Source organism: Babylonia areolata, chromosome 20 (assembly GCF_041734735.1).
Source record: "Babylonia areolata isolate BAREFJ2019XMU chromosome 20, ASM4173473v1, whole genome shotgun sequence".
Taxonomy (NCBI): Eukaryota; Metazoa; Mollusca; class Gastropoda; order Neogastropoda; family Buccinidae; genus Babylonia; species Babylonia areolata.
Window position 1 is genome coordinate 5,706,567 of NC_134895.1, and position 23,498 is coordinate 5,730,064.

The following is a 23,498-nucleotide window of genomic DNA, read 5'->3' on the forward strand; positions in this document are numbered from 1 at the left end:
TCATGTGTCGACTCTTTATGGCTGTCAATGTCCAGGACATCAGTTTACGTGTAGCATTCCCTTTCTTTCCATCAAACCAGAAAACAGTCCATTCAATTCAGTTCACTATGCTGTGTGTAAGAGACGATCAACACCAGAACACTATGCTGTGTGTAAGTGACGATCAACACCAGAACACAGTCCACAATGAAACACAGTGACGATCAACACCAGAACACAGTCCACAATGCTGTGTGTGAGTGACTAATCAACACCACAACACTATGCTGTGTGTAAGTGATGATCAACACCACAACACTATGCTGTGTGCAAGTGACGATCAACACCAGAACACCATGCTGTGTGTAAGAGACGATCATCACCACACCATGCTGTGTGTAAGTGACGATCATCACCACACCATGCTGTGTGTAAGTGACGATCAACACCACAACACTATGCTGTGTGTAAGTGACGATCAACACCAGAACACTATGCTGTGTGTAAGTGACGATCAACACCAGAACACTATGCTGTGTGTAAGTGACGATCAACACCACAACACTATGCTGTGTGTAAGTGACGATCAACACCAGAACACTATGCTGTGTGTAAGTGTCGATCAATACCACAACACAGTCCACTATGCTGTGTGTAAGTGACAACACCACAATACGCTGTGTGTAAGTGACAACCAACACAACACGCTGTGTGTAAGTGACGACCAACACCACAACACGCTGTGTGTAAGTGACGATCAACACAACACTGTGTCAGTGACGATCATCACCACAACACGCTGTCCCTTACCCTGGACCGTTCCTGCAGTCGGGTCATCATCACCACAGTTGTCGACCTTTGCTCCCACACCATCCGCCAGAAGTCGCCGAATGTTTCCGGCAGGGGGCCCTGATGACACACAGACGTGTGACGTCAGCACATGCCGGTGACTGACCCAAGATGACCAGCCCCCCCTCCCACATTCCCCCTCCCTTCCCTTCCCTCTCTCTCCCTCTTGTAGCTTTCTGTGTCCGGCACACACACACACACACACACACACACACACACACACACACACACACACACACACACACACACACACACACACACACACACCTCCTCCTCTCTCCGTGTTTCATTCACCTTTCCACTTTGGGTGACTACAGTCACCTTTATTTCAAACATTTATTTTGTGTTGATCTATCTTTTTTTTCATTATTATTATTATTATTATTTGTTTATTTATTTATTTTTTAATTATATTATTATTTATTTATCTATTTTATTTTAATTTTTTTTATCTCAAGGCCTGGCAAAGCGCGTTGGGTCACGCTGCTGGTCAGGCATCTGCTTGGCAGATGTGGCGTAGCGTATATGGATTTGTCCGAACGCAGTGACGCCTCCTTGAGCTACTGAAACTGAAACTGAACTGAAACTTATCTATCTGCTAATAGTTCATTACTTAACATATCACATAAACAATGGCAAATATATCCTTGGTTTATCTAAGAATTATTCATTACTTAACATAACATATAAGCAAAAGCAATATCGTATGTGATTGAAGAGAAAGAAAGAGAGACAGAGACAGACAGACAGACAGAGAGAGAGAGAGAGAGAGAGAGAGAGAGAGAGAGAGAGAGACCAGAACACTAAATACTGAAATGTTTAATGTCATTAGCTGAAAAGCTCTAGTGACATAGTAGGTACTAATCAGAACAAAATGGTGCAAAACAGATAAAATTGAACAGAAAGGGAAAACAGAATTGAAACAACATGAACTATTAAGAGATTTGCGACACTTTGGCACATTGTAATTAGCTTAAAGTACATGTGATATGCCTTTTTTCAGTGGTTCGTCTCCAAGGTTTGGACAGTACACAGAAAACAAAGTACAAATAAATCATATAAATATCCATGCATGTTACATCGACACACATCATATCAATACAAACACACACTAAAGTACATATAAATCCTGAAATAATTATGTATGCCTCAACATCAAATCCCATCATATCAATACGAACACATCATACAATTACAATATCGAGATTGACCATCCAAATGTAGAGAGAGAGAGAGAGAGGGAGAGAGAGAGAGAGAGAGAGAGAGAGAGAGAGAGAGAGAGAGAGTTGTGTGTGCTTGTGTATGTATGTGTGTGTGTATTTGTTCGTGCGTGCATGTGTTCTTGCGCGTGTATGTGTCTGTCAGTCTCTCTGTGATTTTATCACCATTTTTTGCGAATGATTTGATTTTCAATCAAAACATGAATGAATAAATAAATAAATAAATAAATATACAAACATATAAACTAATACAAAGTTTATGTACATATAATATTAGTAACGGTAGAGAGAGACAGACAGACAGACAGACAGACACGGGCAGAGACACAGACAGACAGACAGACAGAGACACTAACTGAAAGACAGAGACAAGGACAGACAGACAGAGAGGATGGAGGAACAGAGGGAGGGAGCAGGACCGTGTACCGACCTGTGTGGCGATGTAGGCGTTGTGCTTGCGGTAGCCATCGTTGTAGTTGGCGTTGATGTAGTCACTGCCCGCCACCCCCTTCACCTCCGCTAGCACCACGCGTGAGTGGTCGTAGGCGATGACGTTGGCGTAACGGTTCTTGGCCTTGTTCACCTGGTAACACCCACCGGGTCAGTCGCACGGCACACTGAACACTGTGAAGTCATGACGGTGTGTCAGTAACAGGGCAGGGCAGGGCAGGACAGGACAGGACAGGACAGGACAGGAAGGGCAAAGCAGGGCAGGGCAGGGCAGGACAGGACAGGGCAGGGCAGGGCGGGGGATGGCAGGACAGGACAGGGCAAGTCGGGTAAGGATAGGACAGGGTAGGATGGGAGGGTAGGACAGGGCAGGGCAGGACAGGGCAGGGCATGGCATTACATAACAGGGCAGGGCAGGACAAGGCAGGGTAGGGCAGGCAGGGCAACACAGCACACCACAGGACAGGGCAGGGCAGGGCAGAACAACACATAACAGGGCAGGGAAGGACAGGGCAGGGCAGGGCATAACAATACATAACAGGGCAGGGCTGAGGAGGAGTGGACAGGACACAGCAGGTCAGAAAAGGCCAATATAAGTCAGAGCAGGGCAGGGCAGGACAGCACATGACAGGACAGGACAGGGCAATGCAGGGCAGGGCAGGACAAGAGAAGACAGTGCGGACTCACCTCCAGACTAGAGCTCTCCCAGGTGAACTGCTGGCCGGGGTCTATGGACTCGTACTCCTGGGAGAAGCGCAGGTTCTCCGCTGCCTTCAGCAGGTTGATGTGCTCCGCCAGGCGCTCCACCGGCACTGGAGGGTGACTCATCATGGCTGCTCACACACACACACACACACACACACACACACACACATCTATCAAACTCTCTCTCTATATATATATAGATAGATAGATAGATAGATACTATCTCATATATATATATATATATATATATATATATAGAGAGAGAGAGAGAGAGAGAGAGAGAGAGAGAGAGAGGGACAGAGACGAGATATGGGTGATCTAAAATCAGTATTAATGAATAGCACTAAACTGAAGAATACAAATACGCACACACAAATTCACACACACACATAGGCATGCACGTAAACACACACACACACACACACACACACACACACACACACACACACTCCCCTCCCCCATCCTGCTCCTCATACACACACACACTCTCGCACCCTCCATCCCCCACACACTTTCCCCACCACACACTGACCAGCAGTCTGGTAGTGCTGACGCCTCATCTGCACGGGGTCGGCCACGCAGGGCGGCACCTCCATCACCAGCCCCCTCCTCTCCTCCTCCTCCAGCAGCACGCTCTTGCTGTGCCGGCCCCGCCGCATGCGGCAGTACACGGCCAGCGCGGCGCCGCACAGCAGCAGCAGCGCCAGACTGCAGGTCGGGGCCACGATGGTCAGCAGCATGTCGCTGTCCTTCAGGGGGCCTGGGGACGGCTCCTGCCGCCTCGTGCCCGACACGCCCCCCGCGCGACCCTTGCCCCTCCCCCTACCCCCCTTCCTGCCGGGCGCGTGGGGTGGCGGGGGGCTGTGTGGGTTCCCACCGCCTGCAGGGGACTGGCGGTGAGCCGGAGACACGGACAGGTGTTCGGAGTAGGGGCTGGATGTGTAGAGCCGCTGGGAAACACAGGAGATAGGGTCACACTACACACAGGTGTGTGTATGTATGGAACTATGTATGTATGTATGATTGTGGATCGTGTCACTGTAAAGACAGTAGATATGGTCACATGTAGGTTTACAGTCACTGTAAAGACAGCAGATAGGGTCACATAGAGGTTTACAGTCACTGTAAAGACAGCAGATAGGGTCATGTAGAGGTTTACAGTCACGGTAAAGACAGCAGATAGGGTCACACAGAGGTTTACAGTCACTGTAAAGACAGCAGATAGAGTCATGTAGAGGTTTACAGTCACTGTAAAGACAGCAGATAGGGTCACATAGAGGTTTACAGTCACTGTGAAGACAGCAGATAGGGTCATGTAGAGGTTTACAGTCACTGTAAAGACAGCAGATAGAGTCATGTAGAGGTTTACAGTCACTGTAAAGACAGCAGATAGGGTCACATAGAGGTTTACAGTCACTGTGAAGACAGCAGATAGGGTCAACTGATTTCACTTCATCAGACAGCAAGCACACTTTCACTTTTATTTCAGTTTAAAGGAGGAGTCAAAGCACAGATACTGATCCATATAGGCTACGCTGCACCTCATCTGCCAGACTTTGAGAACGAAACGAACGCTGCAGGAATGGAACAGTTGATTATGTCTATCAACTTGAAATAGTTCACATGGCTGAGTTCACAGTTTTACAGGAGAAATTTACTGTTTTATTGTTTGTTTGGTTTTTCCTCCAAACCTAACGGCATTGCACTGTTACAGAGATACCAAGTACATAGTGTGCCCCAAACCTAACGGCATTGCACTGGTACAGAGAGACCAAGAACATGGTGTGCCCCAAACCTAACGGCATTGCACTGTTACAGAGAGACCAAGTACATAGTGTGCCCCAAACCTAACGGCACTGCACTGTTACAGAGAGACCAAGTACATAGTGTGCCCCAAACCTAACGGCATTGCACTGTTACAGAGAGACCAAGTACATAGTGTGCCCCAAAAAGGGACAGTGAACCAACAAGCATTTACCTTTTTTATATTCCGTTTCGTTTATCTATTTTATTTATCAACCAGTTAGGTTAGTTATTATCTATCCTTTTGTCTAATTATTCATTTATTTATTCACTGTGAGAGGGAAATAGAAAGAGAGAGAGGAAGAGAGAGAGGGGGGGGAGGGATAGAAGAGGGAGAAAGGGAGCGAGTCAGAAATACAGCGAGCGAGCGAGAGGAAGACAGACAGAAGACAGAGAGAAATAGAGAGTGAGAGACAGACAGACAGACAGACAGAGACAAAGGCAGAGAGACAGACAGAGATATAGAGAGTAAGACAGACAGACAGACAGACAGACAGAGACACAGACAGAGACACAGACAGACAGACAGAGACAAAGGCAGAGAGACAGAGATATAGAGAGTGAGACAGACTGACAGACAGACAGACAGAGACAAAGACAGACAGACAAAGGCAGAGAGACAGAGATAAAGAGAGTGAGACAGACAGACAGACAGAGACACAGACAGCCAGACAGACAGACAGACAAAGAGACAAAGACTGAGAGAGAGAAAGAGAGAGAGAGAGAAAGAGAGAGCTGTCTCCCCACCTGATCCACGGAGTAGGCCCTGAGGAAGACCCTGTAGGTTCGGTCACTCAGCAGAGGGCGGTTGAAGAAGGCGCCATATTCCTGTCCGTCGCCCAACAGGAAGTAAGGTAACAGCGCATGCGCCTCGAAACGAGCCGCGATATAGGGCTGGTCGGGCCCTGTGCCCTCGTTCATCAACTGCACATCATGGACAGGGGGAGGCGGGGAGGGGAGTATGGTGGGAGTGAGAATAGAATATATTCTGTTTTCTGAGGGTAATAGAGTAAGCATGACATTGTCGTTGTTCTTTTATATCCAGCCCTGGAGAGGAAAAAACACAAATCAGAAACAGAAACAGAAACAGAAACAAAGCAAAGCAAAACAACGTGTATCGAAACAGCATGTATATTGTTCATCAAGAATACATGAATAATAAACTGACAAAAGCAACGCTACACAGCTGAAGGGGAACGGGAGGAGCGAAAATTAAGGGGAGAGACAGACAGACAGGCAGGCAGAGAGACAGGTAGAAAGACACAGAAAGAGACAGAGGGACAGACAGAGGAATAGACAGACAGAGGGACAGACAGACAGAGTGATTGAGGGAGAGCGAGAAAGAGAGACAGAAAGACAGGCGGAAGGACAGACAGACAGGGTGACAGACAGAGGGACAGACAGACAGAGTGATTGAGAGAGACAGACGGAGACAGAAAGACAGAAAGGTCGACAGACAGACAGAGGGACAGACAGACAGACAAGACAGACAGAGGGACAGACAGACAGAGTGACAGACAAACAGAGTGACAGACATAAGGATATACAGACGGACAGAGGTACAGATAGACAGAGGGACAAGCAGATGTACAGACAGACAGAGGACAGACAGAAGTACAGACAAACAGAAGTATAGACAGATAAGATAGAAGTACAAGACAGACAGAGATGAAGACAGACACACAGAGGTACAGACAGACGGAGGGACAGACAGAGGTACAAACAGAGGTACACAGAGACAGAGGCACAGACAGAGTGACGGACAGACACACAGACAGACACACAAAGAGACAGGACAGACAGACAGACAGAGGGACAGACAGAGGGACAGACCTCTTCCACAGTGAAGTCCGAGGGCAAGGTGCCGAAGGGCCTGGCCTTGCGGGGCACCACCACCAGGTGGTAGTGGCTCAGCGGTCCGTTCCGCTCGGAGGCCGGCCTCAGGCGCAGCTGGATGGTCACCCCTTCCCTCTCCTCCACCACCGGCGCTTCCACGCGAGGGGGCGCTGTCAGGCAGATGAGTGACAAGCTCATCGTCACGGCAGGGGCACACACATCTCAATACAAGTCGTTCGTTTCTTGGTATCTGTCGCTGTCGGTTATTTGAGATTCTTACCGTGCATGAGGGTATCCATGTCAAAGGCACTCTCCATGTCAATGAGGTCCTCCATGTTCAATGAATGAAACAATGAGGGTCTCCATGTCAATGAGGTCCTCCATGTTCAATGAATGAAACAATGAGGGTCTCCATGTCAATGAGGTCCTCCATGTTCAATGAATGAAACAATGAGGGTCTCCATGTCAATGAGGTCCTCCATGTTCAATGAATGAAACAATGAGGGTCTCCATGTCAATGAGGTCCTCCATGTTCAATGAATAAAACAAAGAGGGTCTCCATGTCAATGAGGTCCTCCACGTTCAATGAATGAAACAATGAGGGTCTCCATGTCAATGAGGTCCTCCATGTTCAATGAATGAAACAATGAGGGTCTCCATGTCCATGAGGTCCTCCATGTTCAATGAATTAAACAATGAGGGTCTCCATGTCCATGAGGTCCTCCATGTTCAATGAATAAAGCAATGAGGGTCTCCATGTCAATGAGGTCCTCCATGTTCAATGAATGAAACAATGAGGGTCTCCATGTCAATGAGGTCCTCCATGTTCAATGAATGAAACAATGAGGGTCTCCATGTCAATGAGGGTCCTCATGATAATCAAACATATCAATGAGGGTCTCCATGAGTACTGTCAATGAGGGTATCTATGTTTACCGTCAGTGAGGGTCTTACTTTCAATGAGGATCACTGTGCTAACCGTCAGTGAGGGTCTTACCGTCAATGAGGGTTTCTGTGACGACGTGGGCCACAGGTCCCATGGTGTCGGACTTTGGGAAGAAGGCGGTGATGTTGAAGACCAGCCTCATCTTGGGCTGCAGCTTCTTGACGGTCCAGCTGGTCTTCTGGCCGGGGATGCGCACCTCCTCTGGCTCGTGCAGCACCACCTTGGTCTGCCCCGCCTCCCGGTACGTCTTCAGGCCGCTGTAGCGGAGCTGCACACAGATCAGTTAGGTCAGTCATCGCCTGAGGCACACAGCACGTTACGATAGTCATCGCCTGAGGCACACAGCACGTTACAACAGTCATCGCCTGAGGCACACAGCACGTTACAACAGTCATCGCCTGAGGCACACAGCACGTTACAACAGTCATCGCCTGAGGCACACAGCACGTTACAACAGTCATCGCCTGAGGCACACAGCACGTTACGACAGTCATCACTTCAGGCACACAGCACGTTACAACAGTCATCTCGAGAGGTATACTGCACGTTACAACAGTCATCTCTTGAGGCACACAGCACGTTACAACAGTCATCTCTTGAGGCATACTGCACGTTACAACAGTCATCTCTTGAGGTATACTGCACGTTACAACAGTCATCTCTTGAGGTGTACTGCACGTTACAACAGTCATCTCTTGAGGTATACTGCACGTTACAACAGTCATCTCTTGAGGCACTCAGCACGTTACAACAGTCATCTCGAGAGGTGTACTGCACGTTACAACAGTCATCTCTTGAGGTGTACTGCACGTTACAACAGTCATCTCTTGAGGTACACAGCACGTTACAACAGTCATCTCTTGAGGCACTCAGCACGTTACAACAGTCATCTCTTGAGGTGTATTGCACGTTACAACAGTCATCTCTTGAGGTGTACTGCACGTTACAACAGTCATCTCTTGAGGTGTACTGCACGTTACAACAGTCATCTCTTGAGGCATACTGCACGTTGCAACAGTCATTTCGAGAGGTATACTGCACGTTACAACAGTCAAATCAGTCATATCTTGAGGCAGAGAGCACGTTACAACAGTCATTACTTGAGGCACACCGCACGGGATCCCAGTTATCTGTGAACAGACTACTTTCAAAGCTGGCAGCTTGTGTTTGCATCTTTTATACCGTGCACGCGCTTGTGTGTGTGTGTGTGTGTGTGTGTGTGTGTGTGGTTGGTGTGTGTGTGTGTGTGTGTGTGTGTGTGTGTGGTTGGTGTGTGTGTGTGTGTGCGTGTGTGCCAACACTGACCAGGTAAATGCTGACATTCTCCTTTTTCGGCGGGGACCAGGCCAGGCGAACCACATTCGTCAGACGTGACGTCACACGGAAATTCTGCACCATGTCGTCGCGCTCTGCACCAAAAAACATAAATGTAACACATCCCACACAGTAACACCCCCTCCTCACACAGTAACACTGTAACACTACCCATACAGTAACACTGTAACACTACCCACACAGTAACACCCCCTCCTCACACAGTAACACTGTAACACCCCACACAGTAACACTGTAACACTACCCACACGGTAACACAGTAATACCCCCTCCTCACACAGTAACACTGTAACACTACCCATACAGTAACACCCCCTCCCCACACAGTAACACACTACTGTAAACCCACCTCCGCCCCACCCACCCTACACACACACACACACACACACACACACACACTCACACACACTCCTGACGGCCACTCACCTATCTCGATGACGTCAGTGGTGACGGTCTCGGACAGGTTGCCGTAGCGACCGTCCACCGAGCGGGCCTGCACGCGGACAGCGTAGACAGTGTGGGGGTCGAGCCCCGTCAGGTCCAGCACGGTGTAGGGCCCCGTGTCCAGGTACTGCCAGGCGTCCATGGCCTGGGTGGAGAAGGTGTTGTAGAAGACCCGGTAGCCAGCCACCCCGTCCCCCACCTCCTCCCACGTCACCTCCACTGAGGTGGGCGAGGTCCGCCGCACGGACACCTGCTTGGGGGCAGAGGGCACTGAAAAACCGTGACCCCAACAGGTCAGATCAGTTCGGTTCGGTACAGTCCGGTTTCTCAAGGAAGCATCACTGCCTTTGGAGAAACCCATCTCTCTCTCTCTCTCTCTCTCTCTCTCTCTCTCTCTCTCTCTCTCTATATATATATATATATATATAGAGAGAGAGAGAGAGAGAGAGAGATAGATAGATAGATAGATAGATAGATATATACGCTACACCACGCCTGCTCATCAGATGCCAGACCAGCAGCATTACTTGACGCGCCGGTCTGGCCTTGAGTGAAAAAAGAAAGAAAGAAATAACATAAATAAACGAACAAACAAGTAAAATAAGAGACTAAATAAATAAATGAAATTTAATAAACAGATAAAATGAAAATTGAAAAAAAAATGATATTATGATGATGTCTAACATCAGTTTGTCCAAATGCCCATAATGACGCTGTCTGTCTGGTGATGCAGCATGTCACTTTTATAAAAATGAAGCATCCAGTCATGTGTGTCCTCCACACATGGAGTCACGCCCATCCCTGCTCAGTACAAAGTCACGTGTCCCAGCTCTAAGTCACATGCAACGTGTCCCATTCCTACTAAACACGGTCAAAGTCACGTGTCCCAGCTCTAAGTCACGTGCAACGTGTCCCATCCCTACTAAATACGGCCAAAAGTCACGAGTCCCAGCTCATAAGTCACGTCTCCAAGCCCCGGCGGCTCCCTATACTCACTGTTGCCGAAGGTTCTGAAGTGCAGGCGGTTGCTCCAGGGTCCCCCGCCCCGGGCCGTGAAGGCCCTGATCTGCACGATGTAGTCCGTGTTGGAGTCCAATGACGTCAGCTTGGCCCACGTGTCGGTGACGTTGACCTGCCGCTGGTCCTGCAGGCCGTCCGACACCCGCCGGTACGTCAGCTGGTACTGCATGATGCGGCCGTTCTGCAGGGGGCGTGCCGGGGGGTCCCACTGCAGCCGTACACTGCTCTCCGTCAGCCCCGTGCCGCTGAAGTTCTGCGGGGTGCCGGAGGGTGCTGCAAGGCAAGCGTCACGGGTCAGTGATGAAGGGACAGCTGGCTGAGTGGGTGTGTCGTCAGACGGGGGGAGGGTGGGTCAGTGCTGAACATGTTGCTACATTGATGTTGTGAGGAGTGCGGTGGATGTTGTGAGGAGTGCGGTGGATGTTGTGAGAAGTGCGTTGAATGTTGTGAGAATTGGGAGGGTGTCAATACTGAACACGTTGCTACATGGATGCTGTGAGAAGTGGGGATTGCACATTGCTACATGTATGCTATGAGAAGGGGGGATTGCACATTGCTACATGTATGCTATGAAAAGGGGGGATTGCACATTGCTACATGAATGCTGTGAAAAGGGGGGATTGCACATTGCTACATGAATGCTGTGAAAAGGGGGGATTGCAGATTGCTACATGAATGCTGTGAAAAGGGGGGAATGCACATTCCTACATGAATGCTGTGAAAAGGGGGGATTGCACATTGCTACATGAATGCTGTGAAAATGAGGGAATGCACATTCCTACATGAATGCTGTGAAAAGGAGGGAATGCTTTGCCTACATGAATGCTGTGAAAAGGGGGGATTGCACATTTCTACATGAATGATGTGAGAAAGGGGGAATTGCACATTGCTACATGGATGATGTGAGAAGGGGGGATTGCATATTGCAACGTGGATGACGTGAGAAGGGGGCATTGCACACTGCTACATGGATGATGTGAGAAGGGGGGATTGCATATTGCAACGTGGATGACGTGAGAAGGGGGCATTGCACATTGCTACATGAATGCTGTGAAAATGAGGGAATGCACATTCCTACATGAATGCTGTGAAAAGGAGGGAATGCACATTCCTACATGTATGCTGTGAAAAGGGGGGATTGCACATTTCTACATGTATGCTGTGAAAAGGGGGGATTGCACATTTCTACATGAATGATGTGAGAAGGGGGGAATTGCATATCGCTACATGAATGCTGTGAGAAGGGGGGGATTATATGTTGCTACATGAATGATGTGAGAAGGGGGGATTATATGTTGCTACATGAATGATGTGAGAAGGGGGGATTGCACATTGCTACATGGATGTTGTGAAAAGGGGGGATTGCACATTTCTACATGAATGATGCATATCGCTACATGAATGCTGTGAGAAGGGGGGATTATATGTTGCTACATGAATGATGTGAGAAGGGGGGATTGCACATTGCTACATGGATGTTGTGAGAAGTGGGAAGCTGGCGTCAATGCTGAACACATTGCTACATGGACGTTGTGAGAAGTACGGGGGGTGTCAAGAACTAAAGGGGTGTCAATGCTGAACACAATGCTACATTGATGTTGTGAGAAGTACAGGGGGTGTCAATGCTGAACACAATGCTACACTGATGTTGTGAGAAGTACAGGAGGTGTCAATGCTAAACACAATGCTACACTGATGTTGTGAGAAGTATAGGGGGTGTCAATGCTGAACACATTGCTACACTGATGTTGTGAGAAGTACAGGGGGTGTCAATGCTGAACACAATGCTACACTGATGTGAGAAGTACTGGCGTGTCAATGCTGAACACATTGCTACATGGATGTTGTGAGAAGTACTGGGGGTGTCAATGCTGAACACATTGCTACACTGATGTTGTGAGAAGTACAGGGGGTGTCAATGCTGAACACAATGCTACACTGATGTTGTGAGAAGTACAGGGCGTGTCAATGCTGAACACAATGCTACATTGCTGTTGTGAGAAGTATAGGGGGTGTCAATGCTGAACACATTGCTACACTGATGTTGTGAGAAGACCGTGGAGGGGGCAGTTCTGAAGGGGAATGTGTGATTTGTGTGCTTTGTCTGATTGAAATGCTACAATGGAAAAAAATTGCGATGGGCTATGTAAATGTATTGTTTTGATTACGATCAGTTTTGTTGTTGTTGTTGGTTTTATTACGGTGCTAATTTGCAAATTCCGTGTCTGTAGCATGTAAAAACACACAGACACACACGCGCAAGTGCACGCATTCGCATATGCACACACATGGACTACTGACCGCCTTCTGGGGTTTCTATGGTGACAACAGCCCTTTCTCCATAATCCACTCCGTTTTTGGCTGACACCCGGAACTCATACGTTGTGCCGCGATCTGGACACACACACACACACACACACACACACACACATACACACGTATAAGGCTTCCGTGACCAAGTTTGTCACAAAACACATGCGAAAAGATACCGAAAAATACAGCGATTAAAATGCACAGAAAAAAAAACATAAAAAATAAGAGAAAGGAAGGGGGAGTGGGAAGCAATGGGAGGGTACAGGCGAGGGAGGGGGTGGAGGGACGGAGGGAGGAGCGAAGGGTGTACATCACACAACGTCAACCATGGTGACTCCACCACAGGTCTAATGAAGCATGCCTTCGGTCACCACAGGACACAGACATGCTATGTGTCCTGAAACAGACAGACAGACATCTCTTGTCACACTATGACACAGACAAGCAGGGTGTCCTACGCACACACACACACACACATGTGTGTGTATATATACACATCTCTGCGGCCATGCGGTCTGTCTACAGTCAATCATGCAGCACACATGCAATGAATGACCCGTTTCCAACCCCCGACACCACTGCAACACAATACACAGGCAAAGTGAAAGAGGAAAAGGGGGATAAGGGGTTGGGGTGGGTGGGGCAGGGGGGGTAAGTCCAACGACCATCTCCCTGAGTTGGGATCGCGTGGCATGCTAACATACAGGGGCACAGCAGGCCTGGCCGACGTCCCTCCACCACCCGCCTCTCTCCGCCTCCCTGAAACAGTGCACACATCTTCGTCACTGACGTCAGCATACCTTACATTCCTGACATCACTGTCCGTCAGCATTCCTTACATTCCTGACATCACTGTCCATCAGCATACCTTACATTCCTGACACACATCATCACTGTCGTCAGCATTCCTCACATTTCCGACATCACTGACGTCAGCATTCCTCACATTCCTGACATCACTGTCGTCAGCATTCCTCACATTTCTGACACACATCTTCATCACTGATGTTAGCATTCCTCACATTACTGACACACAAGTCCACATCATTGCAAGCAGTATATCTTACATTCCTCACATTCTTTACATACACTCTCTCTCTCTCTCTCTCTCTCTCTCTCTCTCTCTCTCTCAAAAGGACAACGGTGCCATTTTTAGGAAAACTGACATTGTTCCAATGCTTTCCAGTTCGCTAGTGAGCAACACACAATATAGCAGTGGAGAAAATGTAGCGCTAATGGGAGGCTGAGCTTCATATGTGTTGAATAAAGGTGGATAAATACATGTTACTGTTGCACAGGCCAGAGCAAACAATGATACAGTCATCTGTCAGGGACAGGCCAGTACAGACAAGGTCAAGGATATACTCATCTGTTAGAGATAGGCCTGAACAGACATGGATATAGCCATCTGTTGGGAATAGGCCAGTACAGACAAGGTCAGGGATATCATCATCTGTTAGGGATAAGACAGAACAAACAGTGACAATACAAAACAACACAATAGTGACTTGACACAATTATTGCAGACAGGTGTATGTATATCATCTGATTCGGCCCTAACATATGTGGCAATCAACATAAGTTCATGTATCATGTAATTCAGTCATACGACGATGTAAATGCTTACAGGAGTATTGCATTATCTAATTTCGTACTTTGTACGAGTATGAACACGCTGACAGGAAACCTTACATCTAATTCAGCCTTTACTATGTGCCTAGATAAGACAGCGTGTCTTATCCTTGTGCTGTCATTTGCTGGCAGCAGGGCACACATACCCAAGGTTCTGGTCAAAAAGAAATAGATGTGGGAAGACATGACGTCACATATCCAAAGTTTTGGTCAGAAAGGAATAGATAGATGTAAGGAGACATGACGTCACATACCCAAGGTTTTGGTCAGAAAGGGATAGATAGATGTGGGAAGACATGACGTCACATACCCTAGGTTTTGGTCAGAAAGGGAAAGATGTGGAAAGACAGGACGTCACATACCCAAGGCTTTGGTCAGAAAGGAATAGATAGATGTAAGAAGACATGACGTCACATACCCAAGGTTTTGGTCAGAAAGGAATAGATAGATGTAAGAAGACATGACGTCACATACCCAAGGTTTTGGTCAGAAAGGAATAGATGTGGGAAGACATGACGTCACATCCCCAAGGTTTTGGTCAGAAAGGAATAGATAGATGTAAGAAGACATGACGTCATATACCCAAGGTTTTGGTCAGAAAGGAATAAATGTGGGGAGACATGGCGTCACATACCCAAGGTTTTGGTCAAAAAGGACTAGATAGATGTAAGGAGACATGACGTCAAATACCCAAGGTTTTGATCAGAAAGGGATAGATAGATGTGGGAAGACATGACGTCACATACTCTAGGTTTTGGTCAGAAAGGGAAAGATGTGGAAAGACATGACGTCACATACCCTAGGTTTTGGTCAGAAAGGGAAAGATGTGGAAAGACAGGACGTCACATACCCAAGGTTGTGGTCAGAAAGGGATGGATCTGGGAAGACATGACGTCACATACCCAAAGTTTTGGTCAGAAAGGAATAGATAGATGTCGGAAAACATGACGTCACATACCCAAGGTTTTGGTCAGAAAGGAATAGATAGATGTGGGAAGACATGACGTCACATACCCAAGGTTTTGGTCAGAAAGAAACAAATAGATGTAAGAAGACATGACGTCACATACCCAAGGTTTTGGTCAGAAAGGAATAGATGTGGGGAGACATGATCTTCTCCTCGTAGCTCTCTCCCTGTGGTCCCCATATGATCTTGTAATTCTCCAGAGCTCCGAACGTTTTGCGGGGTCGCTGCCACGTTACCTTGACCCTCGGAGGTTGCTGGCGAACAAGGTGCACGTGCAAGTTGCGAGGTGGCGTGGGCACTGTAACATAACGTCCACACTGAGTGAGCACTGTAACATAACGTCCACACTTAGTGAGCACTGTAACATAACGTCCACACATAGTGAGCACTGTAACATAACGTCCACAACGAATGATCACTTAAACATTACGTCCAGTGAAATAACATCACGTCTATACTGAGCGGTGTGAACACTGCAACATAGCGTCTACACTTCACATTACATCTACAGTTTTACATAACGCACACAGCCTGATTGCAGTGTCAAACAACACTGCCCAGCGCACGCGCGCGCACACACACACACACACACACAGAGCCCTGACCTGCCCCTTTGGTGTTGAGGATGCGAGGCTTGCTACGCGCTCCGTCCCCCTTGCGCGTGTAGGCTGCCACCCTCAGTGTGTACCACGTGTCGGCTTCCAGCCCCGTCACCACCGCCTCCTTCACCTCCCCGCTCTCCGTGTCATGGCAACTCTCCGGGTGGCCTGCCAGCGGCAGCTCCGTGGTGACGTTGACGGGACGGAAGTAGAGGCGGTAGCCACGGATCAGGCCGGGCCCGTCTTTGGGCGCCTCCCACTCCGCGAACAGCCCTGTGGAGTTGATGGCCTCCACGCGCAGCCTCCGCGGCTCGCCGGGAACTGCGGGGACAGTTTCAGTTTCAGTTTCAGTAGCTTAAGGAGGGGCGACAGCGTTCGGACAAATCCATATACGCTACACCACATCTGCCAAGCAGATGCCTGACCAGCAGCGTAACCCAACGCGCTTAGTCAGGCCTTGAGAGAGCGAGAGAACAAGAACAAGAACAAGAACAAAACTTTAATCTCCAGGCCTCCGGCCCCTAGAAAGAGGTCAAAAGTACACAATATAGTGATCACTCAGCCACAACAAAATGTAAAATACGTACTAACTTAACCTGTAGAACAAAAGTGCTTCTCGTGCATAGTAAATTAATTCTAACTTTCATCATTGTTGTCACAGAATTCATGTCGTATCTTCAGGGCATTAAATATATAATATATAATTATGAGAGAGACAGAGGAAAAAGTACATAAATAATCGATAAATACATAAAAAAAGAACTTCTACTACTAATAATAGTATGTATAAGGCGCAAAAAATTGACGAAGTCAACTATAAGCGTACAAAAAAATAAAAAAATAAAAAAAATAATAATAATAATAATAATATAAAAAAATAAAAAATAAATAAGTAAATAATAATAATAATAATAATAATAATAATAATAATAATAAATAAATAAATAAATAAATAAATAAATAAATTAAAAAAATAAAAAATAAATAAATACATAAAAAAGACAACAATGATGATAAATCAGCAAATAAATGTACAGACATGGTGGAAGAGGTCACAAGTGGAAAAGGAAGGGAGGAGCAGGAGGAGGAGGACGAGGACGATGTTTCAGTTGGTTTAACTTATCTTTAATTGTATTTGTATTTCTTTTTACCACATCAGATTTGTCTGTGTGAAATTCGGGCTGCTCTCCCCAGGGAGAGCGCGTCGCTACACTACAGCGCCACCCTTTTTTTGTGGTATTTTTTCCTGTGTGTAGTTTTATTTGTTTTTTCTATCGAAGTGGATTTTTCTACATAATTTTGCCAGGAACAACCCTTTTGTTGCCGTGGGGTTCTTTTACGTGCGCTAAATGCATGCTGCACACGGGACCTCGGTTTATCGTCTCATCCGGATGACTAGCGTCCAGACCACTACTAAAGGTCTAGTGGAGGGGGAGAAAATATCGGCGGCTGAACCGTGATTCGAACCAGCGCACTCTCGCTTCCAAGGCGGACGCGTTACCTCCAGGCCATCACTCCACACATAGTGAGCACTGTCCAAAGTACACATGATTACAATGCAAACAAAGACAATGGAGCATCAACAAGCTTAAAGCTTATACTGTGCTCACAACGTTGCGCTTTAGTTCGTTTCACTTTCTCGAGGAGACGTCACTGCGTTCGGTCCAATCCTTATATACACTGTACCACATCTTGCTAGAATCTAGTGATTCCGCATAACTGTGCCAGAGGACAACACTCTTTGCCATGGGTTCTTTTTCAATGCGCAAAGTGCGTGCTGCACAAGGGCCCTCGGTTTATCGTTTCATCCAAATGACTAGAAGCTGAGTTTGGTTTTCCAATCAAACTTGGAAGAAAAGGCGAGAGCGGGATTCGAACCCAGACCCTCACGAAGGACAAGTGTGAGGAGGAAGACAAGACAAAACATGACAGAATCATCTATTTCACAGGATGAAAGATTAGCACTTGTGTGATTTTTTTTTTTTTTTTTTCATCCAGTTCTCGCCCTGAACAGGGTCTACATAACTCACCAGGTGCATCAGCATGATGGAAATAAATTACAAGGAGAAAAAAAGAACACAAATAAAACACACACACACACACACACACACACACACACACACACACACACACACACACACACACACACACACAGAGATGTAAGAAGAATGTTGTTGAGAAAGAGAGAAGAAGAAGAGGAGAGGTACAAAGAAGGAGGAGGAAGAAGAGGAGGAGTCTGAGTACAAAGAAGGAGGAAGAAGAGGAGTACAAAAAAGGAGGAAGAAGAGGAGTACAAAGAAGAAGGAGGAAGAAGAGGAGGACAAGTACAAAGAAGAAGGAGGAAGAAGAGGAGGACAAGTACAAAGAAGAAGGAGGAAGAAGAGGAGGACAAGTACAAAGAAAAAGGAGGAAGAAGAGGAGGACAAGTACAAAGAAGGAGGAGGAAGAAGACGAGGAGGACAAGTACAAAGAAGGAGGAGGAAGAAGACGAGGATGAGGAATAAAAGAAGGAGGAAGAAGAGTAGGAGAACAAAGAATGAGGGAGAAGAGGAGGAGGAGGATTAAAAGAAGGAGGAAGAAGAGGAGGTGTACAAAGAAGGAGGGAGAAGAGGAGGAGTACAAAGAAGGAGGAAGAAGAGGAGGAGGAGTACAAAAGAAGGAGGAAGAAGAGGAGGTGTACAAAGAAGGAGGAAGAAGAGGAGGTGTACAAAGAAGGAGGGGGGAGAAGAGGAGGTGTACAAAGAAGGAGGGAGAAGAGGAGGTGTACAAAGGAGGGAGAAGAGGAGGAGTACAAAGAAGGAGGAAGAAGAGGAGGAGAGTACAAAAAAGAAGGAGGAAGAAGAGGAGGAGTACAAAAAAGGAGGAAGAAGAGGAGAGTACATAAAGAAGGAGGAAGAGGAGGAGTACAAAAAGGAGGAAGAAGAGGAGTACAAAAAGAAGGAGGAAGAGGAGGAGTACAAAGAAGGAGGAAGAGGAGGAGTACAAAGAAGGAGGAAGAGAGAGGAGTACAAAGAAGGAGGAAGAAGAGAGGAGTACAAAAAAGGAGGAAGAAGAGGAGGAGTACAAAGAAGGAGGAAGAAGAGGAGGTGTACAAAGAAGGAGGGAGAAGAGGAGTATAAAGAAGGAGGAAGAGGAGGAGTACAAAAAGGAGGAAGAAGAGGAGTATAAAGAAGGAGGAAGAGGAGGAGTACAAAAAGGAGGAAGAAGAGGAGGAGTACAAAGAAGGAGGAAGAAGAGGAGGAGTACAAAGAAGGAGGAAGAAGAGGAGGAGTACAAAGAAGGAGGGAGAAGAGGAGGTGTACAAAGAAGGAGGGAGAAGAACGAGGAAGAAAGTGGAGAAGAAGGACAGTGGGCCGTGACTCACCAAAGGGCAGTGTGCGGGCGGTGATGGGCGGGGTGCGGGGCCCCTCCCCCCGAGCAGACCTGGCGGCCACCTGCAGACGGTACACAGTGTCCGGGGTCAGGTCCTGCAGGCGGTAGCTGTTCACGGGGGGCTGGATGCTCAGCCGGACGTTCTGGCGGGTGTGAGAGTCGTTGTAGTACAGCTCATAGCTGCTCAGGCTGTCCGCCTGGTGAGGCGCCAGCCACGACACCCTCAGCTCGTTGGGGGTGGCGGGGTCCGCGCGGAGAGACAGAGGCTGGAAGGGCACTGCAACAATCCGTCCTGTGTCATGTCTTGAGTGTTCTCACGCTGGGGGAACGGGGAAGGGCGTGTCTCAATCTGATGCTCAACCAGCTGCATTACCCAACGCGCTTGGTCAGGCCATACATGTTTGTGTGCCAATCATACTGCATTTCTTCTCCATCCAGTGGACAGCACTTACGTTGCCATGGGTTCTTTTTCAGTGTGTTATGTACACGGAATCCCGGTTTATCGTCTCATCCGAATGATTAGACACTTAGTTTGATTTCCCAGTGAAATTTGTGAGAAAGGTTGAGACCAGGATTCGACTTTAATGGAAGATACGCATCTTAAACATTTGTGTTACCTTCCTCCTTTAACACACACAGCACACAACACAGAGACAGAGACAGAGACTGAGGGAGGGAGGAAGAAGAGACAAACAGAGACAGAGAATGCATGATTCATTGTAGTACACTGACGCATCAGACAAACTCCATGTGTTACACTGTCAACAGATATGTGCAGAGTATGCAATACTCATCATGTGACGCCGTCAACAAGCGATGAAACATCGATCAATAATGATCCAACGATAGACAGTTTTAAACTGTCAGTGTTCTTTCAACAGACCAAGGAAGTTTTACACTGCCATAATTGTTTCAACAGACCAAGGACAGTTACTGGCATGACAATGGCAACAGTCGCTGATGCTCACATTCTAAGCACATGTAATGTAGTTTGGTGAGAGCATAAAAAATTGCTTTCATAACGCAAACTGCAGTTTGATTCACATAGCGTGCTAAGCATTTTGCTGACATCAGTGTATACCGGAAATATGCTCTGCCGTGTGTTATGAAAACATGACACTGATGGACAGACTTGCTGATGACTGTGTGCAGTGACGCTGTTGTATGTTATACTTCATTCCACATCACTCGTGTTGACGAACACAATGATGTCTGCTTTCAAAATAACATACTATGTTACACGAGCTGCTGTATATTTGCAGCACACTACGCTCACGTTATTACGCTGGAATATATATGTTTACAGCGCTGTAAACTGAAGTTATATTCACTGCAGCATGTTTACAGCCAAGTAAACTGACGTTATATACGCTGCAGCATGTTCAGAGCGCACTACGCTGATGTTATATTCGTTGCAGAGTGCTTAACGTGAATGACACTGACGTCATATACGCTGCATGCATATGCTTAAAGTACACTACACTGACGTTATCAGCACTAACATCAGCTATGCTAAAGGTATTTAAAATCTGACTTTCAAGCTTCACTTTCGGTTCGCTAATCCAAGACACCCGTGCAAGGACTTGTCCTTACGCGCTGCACCATTTCGGCAATAACGGCACGTAAAACACCGATGCCATGAGGGCCAAACAAGTACACTAATCAGTCTTGTGAACGTGAATCCTGCATGCTGGCTGCCTGCCTGCCACAGTGTTCCCCTGTTGACTCATCCACACACCTCTAGTGATACCCAACACCTCTTTTCACACCTGTTGATACATAACACCTCCACACACCTCTGTGATACCTAACACCTCCACACACCTCTGTGATACCTAACACCTCTTTTCACACCTGTTGATACCTAACACCTCCACACACCTCTGCTGATACCTAACACCTCCACACACCTCTGTGATACCTAACACCTCCACACACCTCTGTGATACCTAACACCTCTTTTCACACCTGTTGATACCTAACACCTCATTTCACACCTGTTGATACCTAACACCTCCACACACCTCTGTGATACCTAACACCTCCACACACCTCTGTGATACCTAACACTTCATTTCACACCTGTTGATACCTAACACCTCATTTCACACCTGTTGATACCTAACACCTCCACACACCTCTGTTGAAACCTAACACCTCATTTCACACCTGTTGATACCTAACACCTCAACACACCTCTGTGATACCTAACACCTCCACACACCTCTGTGATACCTAACACCTCATTTCACACCTGTTGATACCTAACACCTCCACACACCTCTGTGATACCTAACACCTCATTTCACACCTGTTGATACCTAACACCTCCACACATCTCTGTTGAAACCTAACACCTCATTTCACACCTGTTGATACCTAACACCTCATTCACACCTCTTGATACCTAACACCTCATTGCACACCTGCTGATACCTAACACCTCCACACATCTCTGTTGAAACCTAACACCTCATTTCACACCTGTTGATACCTAACACCTCAACACACCTCTGTTGATATCTAACACCTCATTTTACACCTGTTGATATTAACACCTCCACACACATCTGTTGACACAAAACACCTTGTTGCACACCTGTTGATACCTAACACCTAACACCTCCACACACCTCTGTGATACCTAATACCTCATTTCACACCTGTTGATACCTATACCTCATTTCACACCTGTTGATACCTAATACCTCATTTCACACATGTTACTACCTAAAACCTCCATACAGCGATGTTGATACCTAACACCTCATTTCACACCTCTGTCGAGAGGTATACCTATCACTTCCCTGCACTCCTGAATACGAAGACAGTGCGTATTCGTTTTGCTGAACAAACGATTCATAAATCTAGCTGTATTTTACTTCTTCCACCTATTACCGGATGATTTGAACAAAACAAATCAAAAACGATCATTGAGGACTGAACTGAAATGAACAGAAATGGGGAGAAATGAACTGAGCCGAACGTGAACAGAAGTGAATGGAACAAAACAGAATGGAGCTGAACGCAGAAGTCAGCAAAGAGAATCGTAGTAAAAGGAAACCAGCGACCATGTTGGACACGCTGACATGGGTGTTTGGAACAGAAACTGAAGAAACGGAAACCAAAGCCACTCAAGAGGAGGCGAAGGGGGGGTGCTAACCAAAGCAGTCCATCTGGGACACACACAGACAAGACATGACCGACAATTCATGTGGCCTCACCTTGCACTGCAGTGACTGGTGACAGGGTGGCACACAGAACGTGACAAGTCCTTTTGACTTGCAGCCAGTTGCTTTGTTCTGCAGCCAGTTGACCTGATCTGCAGCAAGTCGATTTGATCTGCAGCATGTGGGTCACATCTGAGGCAAATGGGTCACGTCTGTGGGATGTGGACCAGTGGTGACAGGGGGAGAGAGGGGGGTGGGGGAGCAGGCAGGAATGGGGTACCGGGTGGGCGGTTGGAGGAGAGGGAGGGGCTACACTAACACAGGTTGGAAACTAGGCACCATGCAGACACAACCATGTGTGTGGCTACAACTTGGGTAGAGATCACAGCCAAATGAGTGGCGAAAACTTGGGTACAGATCACAGTCGAGGGTGTGGCTACAACTTCGATACACAGCAGGAAAGAGGGAACATGCCTTTACATGGGTACTAGGTAACGGAAGCTCTCAATATCATCACACACGGGTTATCATAATAACGGAACGCAAACTGAGCATGCGCACGAGTTGGAGGAACGGAAACAGATCCATGCAGGGACAATCACTCTCTCACCTCACATATTTGTCACTACGAGGCATGCGTGGACAGGTCGCTACAATCACACCAGAGTACATGTACACTGAAGGTCAGATTACATTGGCTACAAAGGTTTACCAGAAAGAACACGGGGTCATGCAGTGTACAGCCAGGCATGCAGTTAAGTCATCACCACCTCTCAGCATGCATTCAACACATCATTTCACATCACTGACTGACATACCCCGGGTAGGACAATATGATGAGTCACATGGTACTGGCAG

The 23,498-nt window shown here is 47.2% G+C and overlaps 1 protein-coding gene across 1 annotated transcript in view; it reads right to left on the reverse strand.

The window, feature by feature from the left end:
* The window catches only part of LOC143294930 (tyrosine-protein phosphatase Lar-like), an 85,812-nt gene that overhangs the window by 17,142 nt on the left and 45,172 nt on the right, over window positions 1-23,498 (reverse strand). Inside the window, 14 exon segments of the mRNA XM_076606447.1 lie at window positions 790-888; window positions 2,479-2,631; window positions 3,186-3,331; window positions 3,736-4,153; window positions 5,754-5,930; window positions 6,840-7,012; window positions 7,840-8,056; window positions 9,094-9,197; window positions 9,550-9,837; window positions 10,564-10,860; window positions 12,889-12,981; window positions 15,603-15,797; window positions 16,105-16,419; window positions 19,463-19,747. Of these exon segments, the coding sequence (XP_076462562.1) occupies window positions 790-888; window positions 2,479-2,631; window positions 3,186-3,331; window positions 3,736-4,153; window positions 5,754-5,930; window positions 6,840-7,012; window positions 7,840-8,056; window positions 9,094-9,197; window positions 9,550-9,837; window positions 10,564-10,860; window positions 12,889-12,981; window positions 15,603-15,797; window positions 16,105-16,419; window positions 19,463-19,747 (2,960 nt within the window).